At 37.1% G+C, this 17,294-nt stretch overlaps 1 protein-coding gene across 2 annotated transcripts in view; it reads left to right on the top strand.

Moving 5' to 3' along the window:
* The window catches only part of PGPEP1L (pyroglutamyl-peptidase I like), an 89,829-nt gene that overhangs the window by 34,357 nt on the left and 38,178 nt on the right, over nucleotides 1-17,294 (top strand). For both annotated transcript variants that reach the window (XM_043982686.1, XM_043982685.1), the window contains exon 4: nucleotides 7,453-7,608. In XM_043982686.1, coding sequence (XP_043838621.1) covers nucleotides 7,563-7,608 — 46 coding nt within the window. In that variant the 5' untranslated portion in view covers nucleotides 7,453-7,562. The remainder of the gene's footprint in view (nucleotides 1-7,452; nucleotides 7,609-17,294) is intronic.

Genomic DNA, 17,294 nt, shown 5'->3' on the forward strand with positions numbered 1-17,294 from the left:
AACTCAGGTCTTCCTGAATCCAGGGCTAGTGCTTTATCCACTGTGCCACCTAGCTGCCCTCTATTGAAATCTTTTTTTTTTTTTTTTAGTGAGGCAATTGGGGTTAAGTGGCTTGCCCAGGGTCACACAGCTAGTAAGTGTTAAGTGTCTGAGGCTGGATTTGAACTCAGGTCCTCCTGACTCCAGGGCTGGTGCTCTATCCACTGTGCCACCTAGCTGCCTCGCCCTCTATTGAAATTCTTAATTGAGAAATAAGAATTGCCTCTATAACTGATGTTTCTACCAAATCTATTACATAACTCACCACTTATTAGGAACTTTACTATTGATTATTGTTACTTAAATATAATGTTTTTCCTGACATTGCTGTTGCCCTTCAAACTGACATCTTATTGCTAGGCAAGGCAACCACTAGAGGGAAGAGCTCTGTTAGCATTTTTAGTTCTCGATTACATTTTTTACAGGTGGAGGGAGAGGGCAATGAGGGTTAAGTGACTTGCCCAGGGTTACACAGCTAGTTAGTGTCAAGTGCCTGAGGTCAGATTAGAATTCAGGTCCTCCTGAATCCAGGGCCCGTGCTTTATCCACTGCACCACCTAGCTGCTCCCAGCATTTTTAGTTCTCTACTTTCATCAGCAACAATAGTAGAATTACCATATTTGGGCTTTGCTGCCTCTAGACTCAATGTTCTAGAAGTAGACAGCATTCCAAAAGAGAATTTAGGAAGAGTGTCCGCACCTGACCTAGTACACCAAAATCTGTACTCAATACCATATGACTCCAAAATACTCTGGGATCAGTTTTTTTGTTTGTTTGTTTGTTTGTTTTTAGTGAGGCAATTGGGGTTAAGTGACTTGCCCAGGGTCACACAGCTAGTAAGTGTTAAGTGTCTGAGGCCGGATTTGAACTCAGGTACTCCTGACTCCAGGGCTGGTGCTCTATCCACTGCGCCATCTAGCTGCCCCTGGGATCAGTTTTAAGGTATCCCAACTAGGAAATCATGAGTTTTTATGGAAAATAATATTGATCAAGAGGACAATGGCAACTCTTGAGCTAGATGTCTGCTCTTTCATCTCTAGAAAATGAAGGGCAGTCTATCCACACACTGAGGTCATCATCAATGAAAGAGGACAGCATGGCTTTCACAGTTGACTTTTCAACAATAGACTGCATCTTTCAAATTGCTCAGAAGACTGAGACTTAGAGCAAAATGAAATCCTAAAGATGCTTCTCCAATAAAATGGTTTAGGCATATGATAAAATTCTAGTATAATTCATGATGACTTCAGAGATCATATATGTTAAAGGTGTTTGCCAGCACTATCAAAGAAGCATATTGGTCTTAACAAATAAGGGATTTTCTATTGATGGTAAGGTTACTGAAATATTCTTATTCATAAATGTCATTATATTAATGACATCTAGACGGGGCACTTCATAAAACCTCCTCAGAAAAATTCTGAGTAATACAAAAGAAATAAATGGGGCAAATCATTCATACTGGAAAAGCAAATTAGTTGAAAAAATACACAAAGATCCAATTATGGCATGCCATGGATGGGCAGCCAATCAAATTAATTCATTGGTATGAGTATCTTTGATAAATGAGACAAATAGATAAAGAGCTGGTTGTGGAATTGCGAAGTAAAATGGGATCAAATGGAAAAATTGTGCAGGGCCTTAAAAGATTCCAAGCTGCAAATGCACATTTCTTTAACACCAGTATCCTTCTGATGGTAAATTAGGTTATTTGAGATCCCCTTATACCTACAAGTCAGGCAAGACCAGGAGGTCATAATTAAAATAACAAGCAGCTCAAAGGGAAATGAAAGATGTGGGATTTGTATGACCCAAGGAGAATGAAAGATAGCATCAACGCTATACAATATATATGTATATATTCAGATATATATATGCAGAAAAGGAGATAGACTAATCATACTAACAATGAGAGATAACAGATTAAAAAGTTAAATGGTATAATGGTACTCTGAGATACAGAAAGAACAGGATGGCCTATAGAGCATTAGGCAGATCCAATATGGTGGTGGTGTTGTTAGGTCATTTTTCATTTCTTTGTGACCTCATTTGGGGTTTTCTTGGCAGAGACACTGTGATTGTTTGCTATTTCCTTCTCCAGCTCATTTTATAGATGAGTAAACTGAGGCAAATAGGGCTAAGTGGCTTGCTTAGGATCATTCAGCTAATAAGTGTCTGAGGTCACATTTGAACTCAGGATGATGAGTCTTCCTGACTCCAGGCCTGGCATTTTAGACACTGTGCCACCTATCCGCTTTCCAATATGGTAGCAGTAAGGTAAACTAGAACCAGGAGCGGAGAGACTGATTTTTGCATCATTAAATGGGCTACTCCTAAACAAATGAAATCACACATGCCTCAAAAGATTAAAGTAGGTTCATTAAACACCATGTATATCCTGCTTTAAAAGAACAGAGGCTACTTCACCTGCTCCCTTTCCTCCAGGTGAAAACCATCCTAGAAGATTAAAAATCTGAACCAACACCTAATCTCAACAAAATAATGAAGCAATTCGAACAATTCCCCTCTTTTCCCTATGCATACCTTTCCCCTTTTTCAGTCATTCCCTTTCCCTAAGAGGGTCACACAAAATGCCTTCATGCTGCCCTAGGTCTCTCTGATCATAAAGAAAAATGTCCTTCTAACTAAGACAACACCCTGTGGTCTCAGTGATTTAATGTGTTACTCATGCTGGTGCTATTTGGTTAAACCCAGAAAGACTTGTATGAACTGATGCAAGAAGTAAGCAGAGCTAGGAGAACAATTTATACAAAACCAACAACATTGTGAAGATCAACAACTTTGAAAGACTTTGGAACTCTGATCAACACCATGACCAACCACAGAGCCAAAGGACTCATGATGAAACATGCTATTCACATTCAGATAGAGAGGTGATGGACTCAGAGTGCAGATTGAAGCCTTTTTATGTATTTTTTTTTAGTATGACTAATGTGGGAATTTTTTTTTTTGCTTGACTTTATTTTTTGTAATGGAAAAGAATTTCTTCTTCCTCATTGGGTGGGTGAGGCAAAAGTAAGAATAAAAGAATTTGGGAACTGAAAATAAAATCGAATTTTATAAAAGGGCCTATGTAGAGAGTTCAAACTAAAGGAATCATCTAATCCTGAACCCACCTAACCCAGCAGTGTGTAATGTAACCCAGCAGTTCTCAAGTGTGGTCTAGGAGTCCCTAGAAATTTCTTAGTCCTTTGTAGCGGACCAAGAAGTCAAAACTATTTTCCTAATAATTCTAAGATGTTTTAATTTCTAATAAGTGAATATCAACAGATATAATTCATTAAAAAAAGGTCTTTCAGGTGTCCTCAATAATTTTTAAGGAAGAAGGAAAGGAAATAAGCACTTGTTAAGCACCTACTATGTGATAGGCACTGTGCTAAGCATTTTACAAATGTTACCTCACTTGATTCTCACAACAACCATGGGAGATAGGTGCTATTATTGTCCCCATTTGATATTTGAGGAAACTGAGGCAGATGGATGTTAAGTACCTTGCCCAGGGCCATATAACTAGTAAGTATTTGAGTCAGGATTTAAGCTCAGGTCTTCCTGACTCCAGGCCTAGAGCTCTATCCACTGAGCCACCTAGGTGCCTCAATATTTAAGAGTATAGGGCAGGGGGCAGCTAGGTAGCACAGTGGATAAAGCACTGGCCCTGGAGTCAGGAAGACCTGAGTTCAAATCCAGCCTTAGATATTTGGCACTCACTAGCTGTGTGACCTCAGGCAAGTCACTTAACCCCCATTGCCCCACAAAAAACAAACAAACAAACAAACAAAGAGTATAGGGCAAGGGGCAGCTAGATGGTGCAGTGGATAAAACACTGGCCTTGGATTCAGGAAGGCCTGAGTTCAAATCTGGCCTCAGACACCTGACACTTACTAGCTGTATGACCCTGGGTAAGTCACTTAACCCTTATTGCCCAGCACAAAAAAAAAAAAAAGAATATAAAATAGTCCTGAGACCAAAGTCCAAGAATCACTGATATAGCCCATCTTTCTATCCTTCACACAGGAATTGTTTAAGACTTTATCACATGCTTTGCTAAAATCAAGCTCCCTTCAAATGCTCAGCTCAGGCGCTACCTCCTCAAAGAAGACTTTTCTCATTTCCCCAAGTGTTCATGCCTCCCTCTTGAAATTACTTTGTATTTATTCTAGATTTATTTTATTTTTACTTATCAGCGATTATGTTGTATTCTCCCAGGAGAATATAAGCTACTTGTGGACATACTGTCTCATTTTTATCTTTGTATGCCCAGAGCCTAGCAGAGTGTCTAGCTCTTGTTTTACAGATGAGGAAACTGCAATCAGGATAAAGTGACTTGGCCAGGGTCACATAGCTAGTAAGTGTCTGAGGCCAGATTTGAACTTAGGAAAATGAGGCTTCCAGACTTCAAATCCAGCATTCTATTCACTATACCACCTAGCTTTTAGAAGGTGCTTAATCAATGTTTGATGATTTGATTAATTAGTTAATATATTAAAAATGACAATTTCACCCAAACTAATTTATATATTCAATGCCATCCAGTTAAATTAGCCTAAAATTATTTTACTGAATTAGAAAACATAGTAACAAAATTCATCTGGAAAAACAAAAAGTCGAGAGTATCAAAGGAAATAATGAAAACAAAGTGTGAGAAAGGAGGTTTAGCAGTACCAGATCTTAAACTGTATTGTAAAGCAGTAATTATCAAAACTATCTGGTACTGGCTAAGGAATAGAAAGAGCAATGGAAAAAAGTAGATGTAAAATTTACAGTAACAAATAAACTAATTACAGTTTCAAAATAGCATAGCACCTGAGGTACCTCTAAACATACAGAATGGGTCCGCCAGACAAGATTACCCACATTCAAGAATCTCAGTGCATTCCAATACACTCCCAAAGGCCAGACAATGTTTTCACCTTTATCAGTGATCTAGAGGAGAGAATTAGTTCAAAGCAAAAACATTTAATGAAATAGGATAGTAAGAAAAGTATCAATAGATAATTTTCTATATAAAATTGTGGCACCCTCTCCTGTAAAAACATGTATTGTCGGTGGGAAGACTGGATACACATAGAGAACATGTGTAGAGATGCACATGTGTAATAGTGAATGTGTAACTATTGCACACAGATGGAGAATGGAGATGATGTGGGAAAATATGAATGCATATAAAGTCCAGGGGAAAACATACTTTTAAAGCAATAGGGCTGCTGAGGGTATGGATTGTTTCATTCTTTCTCCCTTTATCCCCAGCATCTAGCCCAGTGCCTTGCACATAGTAAGCACTTCATAAATACTTGATTGAATGACTGATGTTATGATGTTGCTCTCTGTAGGCCTACTTCCCACTGGTCTCCACCGGTCATAAAATCTCCACACACTATATCATCTATTTCTGTGAGACAGAGCTCTGTGGGATATGTAATTTTTCAGAACACTGATCTATTAGACATGTAAATGCTTGCCAGATGCTGCCAACTGCTGGCTGCTTCCAGGTATGAATCCATAGAGTATGTAGTCAAGACACTTCTGTCTGCTGTAGTAAGCATATTTAATTATAGTGATATCTCCTTTTGAGGAGAGTGGGCTCTGCTATGCTCATTTATTTTTAAAGCTTAGGCTTTTTATAGCTCATTCAGAAAAGCAGCAGCCCTTAACATATAGCCATTATCCTTGCGAAAGTGCTTTCTAGAAAGAAAAATCTTCCTGGATTTTTTTCCCTTGAAGGATTGGGTTGTTTATCCTTTCAGAGTCTTGGATAGATCAGGCTTTTCTTCTTAAATAGGAGATATACACACATACATATATGTATGTATACACACACTTTTTTTTTTTTGCTGGGCAATTGGGGTTAGGTGACTTGCCCAGGGTTACACAGCTTGTAAGTGTTAAGTGTCTGAGGCTGGATTTGAATTCAGGTCCTCCTGAATCCAGGGCTGGTGCTCTATGCACTGCGCCACCTAGCTGCCCCTACACACATATTTTTGACATAGTTACCAAAGTCTTCAGAATACCAAGCAGGATCCTTCCCATCTAACCCTTCCAGTGACCTCAGGCTTAATCTGTTTTTTGAACCAAACTTCCTAGTCTCTGTGCCTTGGCCATCTGCAATCGGATACCTTTCTCTCGCTTGAGATAGGAATGTTTATGCCATTTTATTTGTTTCTAATGACTATACTACACCTAATCTTCCTTCATTGTAAAGGTGGCCCTCCTAAAAGCCTGAGTCCCAGTTTGTCAGTTCCAATTTCCTGCCCCAACCTGCCCTCCCATATATACAATTGGGTGTAAAGGGTGTGGGAAAAGACTATCCCTCCGAGAAAAGTTATCTTGTTCCTGCCTAGCCACATTTCTGACTTTATTGTGAAAATGTGATCATCTTTTCATGCTTTGAACTTATCATTTAAAATGATGTTAGATTTGCAAGACCTATTTTTAGTGAAGGAAGTCCTGGAAGACTTTGTTTAATCGCCACTAAACATCCTTACAATTGTACTTCCATCACTTTTGATCAATTTAGACTGGTAAGGGACTTTAGAAAGTTGATCCTACCCCTTCCTTTTTATAGATGAAGAAAATAAGACACAGAGAGGTGAAGAGACTTGCCTTAGGTAGTAAGTAGGAGAACCAGGAGTCATAATCCCTAGTGATCCTGAATAAGTCCTTTCTGACAGTATCATTTGCTCCACATGAATTAGCTGGAGTGAGTAATGGTCTTCAAGTTTGAGAAGTCTTGGAAGGCTCTTCATTACATGCCTGAAACATGCCCAGGAAAGACAACATACCTTCAAGTTGCTCATGTCAAGTCAATGTATACCCGTTCTGGTACCCCTGACAAGCACTGGTCAGACCGCTCTACAACCCTCACTAAAATATGTATTCTGAGGTGGACGGCATGGTAAGAATTTCACTGGGTAGAAAAACAGACAGGGGAGTGTGGAGGAGGGGGGAAGGTTGTAAAAGTTAAAAGAGACATTCTCTTTAAATCACATAGGCCCCTGGAAGATTTCCTTTACCTGGATACTTGCTGAAATTTAAATCTTTTATTTAATTCTCTGTAGAGAGTCTGGGTTCAGGTTCAAATCCTGTTGCTGGTACATATTGTCAGCATGACCTTGAGCACAAGTCACTTAACTTTCCTAGAACTCAGTTTCTTCATTTCTAGGAAGTATCACCATTAACTGAGGCTACTTTCATGTGTGTTTGTTCTGAAATTAGCAGGTTTCTGTCAAAGTCTTGATGCAAACAGTAGCTGCTTCAGTTGTTAGAAGGTCTTCTACAGAAATCCATCTTCCTTTCCCTTTTATCTTTTCATTGCTTATCAGATATCAGATAGTTGTCTCCTTGCATATTATCTCTTGCCACTCTACTGTTTGTACCACCCCCCTCTTTTTACAGATGAGGACACTGAGGCTATCTATGTACTTGCTTCTGGGAAGAGCCTAACAAGGTAGCATGGGTAACTGAAGAATGCAAATGTCAGAGAAGCACTGTGACCACAAGACAATATGAGGAGCCACATACACGAGGTCAACAGAATCAAAAGATCGAGAGGTAGGAGACATTGGCAAAGACTAAATAAGGTTTGGGGGGTGACTGGTGAAAGGCAAAGTCCTAGTTTTAACAGTTAGTGGCAGGAGATTAGAGACAGATTAACTAAACAAACCAAGGGGAGCCATTTTCTTATACTCAAAAGCTATACAAGCACATGTTAGTGAAATAACACATAAAGTGCTTTGCAAACCTTAAAGTGCTATAGAAATGTTTTGTTGTGTCTGACTTTTTGTCATGCCATTTCCTTCCCCAACTCATTTTACAGATGAGGAAACTGAGGGAAATGGGTGAAGTGACTTACCCAGGGTCACACAGCTACTATGCCAAAAGCAGGACATTATAAATTTTGCCTTGTTATAGTTGATCAGCTCACTCGGTGGGTGGAGGCCTTTCCCAGCCCCCGAGCCACAGCTGCCTTTGTTGCCAAAATTCTTCTTAAAGAGATAGTACCTCGTTTTGGCCCACCAGCCCGCATCGATTCTGACAAAGGCACACATTTCACTGATTCGATTTTATCCCAAATCTACTCTTTCTTGGGAGTGACTCCAAAATTCCACACGCCCTACCATCCACAAAGGCCATTTTGGTACACCTGGATAGCACCAGGTGTGACTAATACGGCATCTCGAATCTGCTCGGGCTGCTCCACATGTCAGTCTTATAATCAGTATGCTTTTAAGGCCAAAGCTTATGGAGGGCGTCCTCTAGCATATACACCTTTTGAGCACTTACAAATTGATTATATTACTATGCCAATCTCACAGTCTGAGGCCAGATTTGAACTTGGAAAAATGAGACTTATTGATTCCAGGCCTAGCACTTTATCCAGGGCACCACCTAGCTGCCCCAGTGTTGTTATTCAGTTGTTTTTCAGTTGTGTTGGACTCTTCGTGACCCCATTTGGGGTTTTCTTGGCAAAGGTACTGAACTGGTTTGCCATTTGCTTCTCCAGCTCATTTTACAGATGAGAAATTGAGGCTAACAGGGACAAGTGACTTACCCAGGGTCCCATAGCTAGTAAGTGTCTGAGGCCAGAGTTGAACTTAGAAAGATGAGTCTTCCTGACTCCAGGCCTGGTACCACCTAGCTACCCACATAGAAATATTAACTAATGTCATTTTTATTATTCTTCCAACTGGGTCTATTCTCTCACTTACCCAAATTTTGGTCAGCTATAAATTCCTCTTGCTGACATTGCCTTCATTAACCCATTAAGATTTATGAGGCAGCAGACTTACTCTTTTCCACCCTGACCCATGCCATTCTTGCTTTCATTAAACCTCCAAGGAGTTTATAGAGTCCGGTAGAGTCCCAGAGGAGTAAAGTGACTTATTTGAAGTCAATAAGGTATAAAATCAGCAAATGTGCATAGAGTCGTTGAGCAAATACAGACACATAAATCCTACTAAGGCAAGGAAAAGAAACTTCTAGGTCATGTTATCAACAAGATGGAGGACTAAACATTGTCTCTTATGGTTAGTACCTCTTAAACCTCTCCAAAACAGGAATTACACACGAGATAAAACAATTTCAACCGTCTCTGTGATCTGGGACACCAGGATCCCAAATGAGGTAAAAAAAAAAAATAGGTTAAGAAAATGAACATGAGAAGAATCCCTGATCCCAAATGTTCTCACTTAGCACCCCTCCCTTCAGCCCACCATACCGCCTACAGCAGAACTCAATTCTACACCCTGACCATCCTATCCAACTCCCACAGAGATCAAAACAGAGAAAAGTTGCTCCAAATGCCATAACAGCATGGCAGCACTCTGTGCTTTAAAAAAAAAAAAAGTGAAGCCAGAGAATGAAAGAGGGCAGGACACATGTGTGGCTGTGTGACATCCCACTAAGCCTGAGGGAAAGAGCCCAGAATCCAACTGGAAGCAGTTCTATCCATTCAGAAGCTACTTGGAGCAGAGATAAAGGTTAGTGAACCATAAATTGTCCAGTGTGGGAAGAGACTGAGATACTTTAAGGTCCAGCCCCTAGGGAAATTGCCATAAAAGGGAAGGGAGTCAGAAAGTTAGCAATAGAGGAAAATATGGAAAGAAGACTGACATTCCCAAGGAAATCAGAAAGAAAAAAAATTCAGTTAAAGACCTTGAGTATAAATATACAAAACAATAGCAATGACATTAATAGCGGAAGGGAATATGGCCTCCCAATCAGGTAAAAGTTTAGGCATTTATGAATATATAGAAAAACAAAGTTTCCTTAATCAGTGAGACAAAGGGCCCCGTGAACTCCCAAGAGAGCATGGAACCACATCATTCCTACATGGCTTAAAAGGGAATTAAAGGGGCAGCTAGATGGCGCAGTGGATAGAGCACTGGCCCTAGAGTCAGGAGTACCTGAGTTCAAATCCAGCCTCAGACACTTAACACTTACTAGCTGTGTGACCCTGGGCAAGTCACTTAACCCCAATTGCCTCACTAAAAAAAAAAAAAAAAAGGGAATTAAAAATTACAAAAGCAGAATTTATGGTCTGAACAGCAGAAATAACTGGCAGGATAGAAAAACTTGAATTCACAGTGGCAAATTTCACCAAAGAAACAGAGAGAGGATAACTGATTAAGAATGCAAATACACATAAACAAGGGATAATCTGAAAGAAGAGAGCAAAAAACAATAACATTAAAAGTAAGCATCATCTCTACATAAGCAAAACATAATGATGTTCAAGACAGGATGCATAGAGATAATTTAAGGATTACATGGCACCCAGAAGACATGGCAAGTCAAAAAATCTGAATGAAAGAAATAATGCAAGATAATTTTCCCAAAATTCTGAACACAGGAAACAATGCCAATTGAAAGAATCCATAGATTTGGGGGGAAGAGAACCTATGCTGCAAACTCCAAGAAACATAGTAACTAAATTTAACAATCCCGATGATGACAAACAAATTTTGCAAGCAACCAGGTGAGTTTCTAATATAAAGAAAATACAAACAATGCAAGACTATACTGCACCCACCAGAAACAACATGAGAGAATGGAATGTGTTCTTTAAAAAATAATAATAATTTTTATTTTTAGTTCCATATTTCTCCATCTCTTCATCCCTCCCCCACTCATTGAAAAGGAAAGGAATATAATACCCATTATATACATGAAGTCTTGCAAAGCATTTCCACATTAGTGATGTGGTGGGGTAGGATGAGCAAGAAAAATATAGAAAAAAATGCTTCAGTATACACCAAGAGTTTATCAGTTCTCTTTCTGGAGGTAGATAGAATTTTTTCACCCTGAGTCCTATGGAGTTGTCATGTATTATTATATTGATTAACTGTGTTAAGTGTTTCATGGTGGGCATCATTACAATGTTGTTATTATATACAATATTGTTATATACAGTGTTCTCCTAGTTATACTCACATGACTTTGTATCAATTCATATAAGTCTTCCTCAGTTTTTATGAAGTCTTCCTTCCTTACAGCATGAGTATTCTATCACAATCAAATATCACAACTTTTTCAGTGATTCCTCAATTGATTCCTCCTCAATTTCCAATTCATTGCCACTGCAAAAAGTGCTGTTTTAAATATTTTTGTGCATATGTGTTCCTTTCCTTTTTCTTGTATCTCTTTGGGATATAAACCTTGTAGTTGTATTTCTGGATCAAAAGGTATACAGTTTTATAGCCCTTTGGGCACAATTACAAATTGTTCTCCAGAATAGTTGGACCAGTATATGTATCTCTACAAACATCTAATGAATTTTAAAAAGCTGGAGTTGCAATCATGCTATTAGACAATGCAAAAAAAAAAATCAAGACAAAAGAGGTTTTTTTTAAAACTACATTTTACTGAAAGGGACCATGAGCAAAATGCTTTAGCATCTAAATTCATAAAGAAAACATTAACTGAAATTTAAGAAGACATAGATAACAACACAATAATAGCAGGAGATATAAATGTCCTTTCCTTAGTTTGGGATAAATCTAACAGAAAGAGAAACAAAAGGATAAATGTAGAATTGAACAAATGGAGAAATTAGACCTTTTATTTTATATTTGTGTGTGTGTGTGTGTGTGTGTGTGTGTGTGTTTTGTTTTTTGGTGAGGCAATTGGGGTTAAGTGACTTGCCCAGGGTTACACAGCCAGTGTTAAGTGTCTGAGACCAGATTTGAACTCAGGTCCTCCTGAATCCAGGGCAGGTGCTCTATCCACTGCACCACCTAGCTGCCCCTAAATTAGACCTTAAAAAAAAAAACAAACTTACAATGTATTCTAAATGGGATTGCTAAAGAATATGTGCATTTATCATCACCACAGGGAACTTTTACAAAAATTGACCATGTACTAGAGCACACAGTCATTGGAAAAAATGTAAAAAGATAGATAAACATCTTTTATAGACCATAACACAATAAAAACAGTAATCAGTTCGAGTACAAACAAAAGATAAATGCCTAAATGGAGCCCTAAATAATGAGTGGGTCAAAGAACAAATCACAGAAACAATATGTAGAAAAAATGATGATGAAACAGCAAACTAAATTTCTGAGATTCAGCTAAAATAGTTTTCAGGAGAATAATCATATCCTAATAAATGTACATTAAAAAATAGTAAAGGGAGGGGGCAGCTAGGTGGCGCAGTGGATAAAGCACCAGCCCTGGGTTCAGGAGTACCTGAGTTCAAATCTGGCCTCAGACACTTGACACTTACTAGCTGTATGACCCTGGGCAAGTCACTTAACCCCCATTGCCCTGCAAAAAAAAAAAAATAGTAAAAAGAGACTTGATGAACTGAAAAAATACTTTAAAAATTAGAAAACAAACAAAATAAACACGAAAGAGGAGATATTAAAAACTAAAAGCAACAATAGAGAAACTAAAAACCAAAATAAATTATAGAATCAAAAAATAAAACTAAAAGCTGGTTCTTTGAAAAAACTAGTAAAATTTATAAAACTGATCGAAATGAAGAAGACAAAAACAAAATAGCAAATGAACAAGCTGAAATCACATGCAAAAAACCAGAAGGAATGAAAGAACTAATTAGAACCTATTATACATAGTTATATGATAACAAAACTGAAAAAAAAACTAAAGGAAAGAAGTAATGCCTTCAAAAATATAAAGTGCCCAAATAGAAGACCAAATAAGATCTTAAATAACTAATTCTCAGAAAAAGAAATACAACTTGCTCTAAAGAAACCACAAATGAAAATATCCCTGGGTCCTGATGAATTAAAAGTATTATATCAAACTTTTAAAAGCCAATTATTATCCAAACTACACAAAGTATTCTCAAAAATCGAGCAAGAAAACACCCTACCAGATTCCTTTTGCTAGACAATATCATCTTATTACCTAAAAGAAGGCAAGATAAAGCACTGGAGACCAATAGACCAATATAATTAATGAATAATGATTCAGAAATTTTAAATTAAACTCCATCAAATGGAGTACAGAGATTTATCTAGGATTCATTATGACCAAGTTGGATTTATACCAGGGATGCAAGGATGACTCAACATTAGGAAACAATCAACATAATCAATAATATTAGAAACATCCCAAACCACATGATTATTTTAATATATGTGAAAAAGGCCTTGGATAAAATACAACATTAATGTATGCTTTTAAAAAACTACAAAGTATAGATGGGACTTTTTATATTTAAAAAAACTCCCTAAAACAAAAAATAAGCATAATATCCAATGGGGATACACTTGAACTTTTTTCAATAAATAAGAGAGTAAAAAGCACAGATGCCCACTTTACTCATTCCTCTTTGATACAGTTCTGGAAATGCTAGCAATAACAATAAAACAAAAGAAAACTTAAAGGACAAAAATAGATAAAATGGAAATAAAAATCATCTGTATTTGGTGATGATAGGATGGTTTACTTGGAAAATCCTAGGAATCAGCAAAGATTAATTAAGGAAACTGACAGCTTCAAAGTTGTAGGCTATAAAAAAACTCAAAAATCAATTGTATTTCCATATAATTATATCAAAAGCCAAAAGGCAATAATAATAGGAATAATGCACAAAGTGTCTTGGGATCCATCTCCTAAAGAACACAAAAAAGTTGTATAGGTTCTATTACAAAATGCTCCTTAAAGAAATACAGAACAACTTAAATAGCTAGAGGAATATTCAGTGTTCATGGCTTGACTGGATCAATATAACAAAAATTACAATACTACCACAGTTAATCTACATTTTTAATGTAATAACACTATCAGAGGATGCTTTATAGAATTTGATAAAATGATATAATTAATTTTTAAAACAAAAGATTTAGAATATCAAGAGAAATATGAAACTATATGATAAAGCAGAAGTCATCAAAGCCATCTGGTATTAATTAAAAAATAGATACAGATTAATGGAACAAACTAGAAAAGGGAGAATCAGAGACAATAAAAGCCAATAATACAGTGTTCATTAAACTAGAAAACATAAGTTACTTTATAAATAACTCCCTGTTTGATAAAAACTGCTAGGAAGCAGTCTAGAAGGAAATTAGGCTTAGTCAAGCACCTTATATTATATTCCTCAATATATTCCAAATGGATGTGTGATCTTACTACTAAAGATCATATTATTTTGAAAAATTAGAAGAGAAGCAAACCATACAATCCTCCCAGCTTTTGGCAGGAGATGTAGTCTTAACCAAATGAGGCAATTACAGATGATATAATGGTAATGTTGATTAAATGAAACGTTTCTGTACAAACACAATTAATATACATAGGATAAGAAGGAAAGTGGTTGAATGGGAAAAATATATAAAATAAAACAAGGTAAGGAACATTTAGAAAGAAATGTGTCATTAAAATCCTTTTGTCTGATCTGTTTTTGAGTACTAGTAATGTATTAACGACAATACCACCTTACTACTGAACGATTGACATTTTTCCCTTTTAAAGTATTTTTCACACACATTAATCTCATGTGTGAGACAAAACCTGAATCATCATCATCACCATCATCACAACTAGAATTCATACAGTGCTTTAAGGTTTGCAAGGATCTATATACATCTTATGTCATTTGATCCTTACAACAACCTTTTGAGGTAGGTGTTATTAGGATAGGTTAAGCAACTTGTCCAAGGTAACATAGTCACAAGCCAGCTAGTAGGCTAGCCACTGCACCACCTCATTATCTCTCATGGGATTTCGGGGTTAAAATTTCTTTCACTTTCAGTTCCCAGACACACAAAAATCCAAACAATAAAGACCACACTTCAAATAATCAATTAATCAACAAGTATTTATTAATTACCTACTATCTTCCTGTCTTTGGGATAAGCACTAGGAATACAAAGAAAAAAAGTAAAATTGTCTCTTCCCTCAGAGAGCTTATATTCTAACAGGGGAGAAAACATAGATATACAAACATTTATACAGAATATATACAAAATGAAACCAAGTTAGTTTTAGGAGAGAAGATCACAGAATTACATATTTAGAACTGGAAGAACTTTCAGAGGTCATCTAATCCAACTCATTTTACAAATGAAGAGACTAAGGCACATATCAGGATTATAGATCTTGTACTGGAAGGAAGTTCAGAGATCATCTTGTCTAACAATCATTTTACAGATGAGGAAACTGAGGCTTAGGAAGTTGTCATTTGTTCAAGGATTTTTAGGCAGTATTGGAGGCAGGATCTGAACCCACAGCCTTTGACTATAAACCCAGTGCTCTATGAATCTTTAATCAATGGTAATCAAAGACACAAAATATATAATCTAGTAAATGATGGTTAATATCTTTGTTAACAAGTGAAAATGGAGGGACAGCTAGGTGGCACAGTGGATAAAGCACCAGCCCTGGATTCAGGAGAACCTGAGTTCAAATCTGGCCTCAGACACTTAACACTTACTAGCTGTGTGACCCTGGGCAAGTCACTTAACCCTCATTGCCCTGCAAAAAACAAAACAAACAAACAAACAAAAAGAACAAGTGAAAATGGAAAATAAAATTGGAGAGAAACTGTTATATGCAATTATCGTTCTCTCTACTCTCTGCTGTTCCCCTTCCTGACCTCTCAAATCCGTAATGAGAGAACAATTCTGAAGTGTCATCTGGTCCAGTTCTCTCATTTTACAGACAAGAAAACAGGTTGCCCAAATTGCAGAGCTAAGTGCAGAACTAGAATCCATTCTGTCTACTGTTTTAAAATTCAAAGGACTGAAATTTAGATGGTTGGGGTCAACAAAACATAAGCTACAATAAGACGAATTAAAGTATCACATGCACAAACGAACAAATTTTAGTCTTTGAGTATGAACAACTAATCTTTTTTTTAAAAAATCTTGATGGTTTTCATTTGCATTAATGAGTAAACAAAAATATTTATGAGTCTTTCTGTTCCATTCTTATATTTTTTTTGTCAAGAATACCCTTCATACACATATAGATCATTTTCACAAAGCATTGATAAAGATAGAGGAAAGAGGGATTTATTAGACATCTTGGAATAAAGCAATGCTAATATAGTAACTAGGAATAGACTATGGGAGGTATTTTTTAAACCATTAATTATGTATTACATAATATTCATAAGGCAGTTAGCACAATGCCTGGCACATAGTGGGCATTTAATAAATGCTTATTCCCCCCATGCAAAATGTAACTAAACCCCAACTTTCTTGACTCTATGTCTCTATGTTATTAAAAGCCAGGCTTGTAGGAGGGAGGAGTCATTCTTCTGGACTGAATTTGCTTCAGTTTCCCTATTCTGCTTGTTAATTAATTGGAGAAAAGTCAGATGTGTGTGATGGAATGAAGGTTAATTTCAGTTGCTTTGCACAGTATAGGCCCTTGATTGAATAGACAGAGCAGCCATAGACATTCTCAGTTTCTCAGAAAGTCTGCGGGCAATTAATACACAGAAAGTCATTTATTTTCTAAAGCTTCACCTTTGCAAGAAGAAATTCTGAAGCTAAACAAGCTAGGCATCGTCACCTCCACCACTACCACCACCACCACTAGGGTTATGACTGATGATTTTAGGTCATAAAATGTCTGCCCAAATGCATGTATTTGTTTATTATGGATCATCATTCATAGGAAGCTTTTTCTTCTTATACTAGAGTAACAATCCAGGAATTCAACAGGGCTGTATTTAGCACTCAGCCCCAGTCCTGATCCAGAAACAGGGCAGAAGTTATCCACTTCTCTACATCTTAGTCCCCTTGGCTTACAAATAAAGATCTGCACTAGCTCACAGGCTTGAGGCTGGGGTAGGATGGTAAGAAAAGATATTTGCTCAGGATTGTAAAGATATAGAGGGATTCAGAGGGTAAAACAAAAACCCGGGAGAAGAATAAGGTAGTTGAAAAAGAAGAACCATGAATCCTTTTTATGTGCAGTTCCCAAAGCATCCTTTCCAAACTTTGCTTCCTTGACAGAGCTTAGCAAGGTACCTGGCATATAGTAGGTGCTTAATAAATGCTTATTATCTCTGACTCTGGCCATAGCTAAAAGAGTTTAAGGACCAAAAGACTGTATATTTTTGTTTGTGTAAAAGCCTTTACATTTTATCTAATCAAAATTAAATCACAACTACATGTTTTCCAGAAACGAATGACTACATGTTACAGGAACTATGGGGTCATCAAATCATTCTGCCTCTTGGGAGAAAGTGAGGGTTGGAAAAGTTACTCTTTAAAGCTAGAAATACTATGATCACAAGAGAAGCAGCATGTCCT

Source organism: Dromiciops gliroides, chromosome 2 (genome assembly GCF_019393635.1).
Source record: "Dromiciops gliroides isolate mDroGli1 chromosome 2, mDroGli1.pri, whole genome shotgun sequence".
NCBI classification, from domain to species: domain Eukaryota; kingdom Metazoa; phylum Chordata; class Mammalia; order Microbiotheria; family Microbiotheriidae; genus Dromiciops; species Dromiciops gliroides.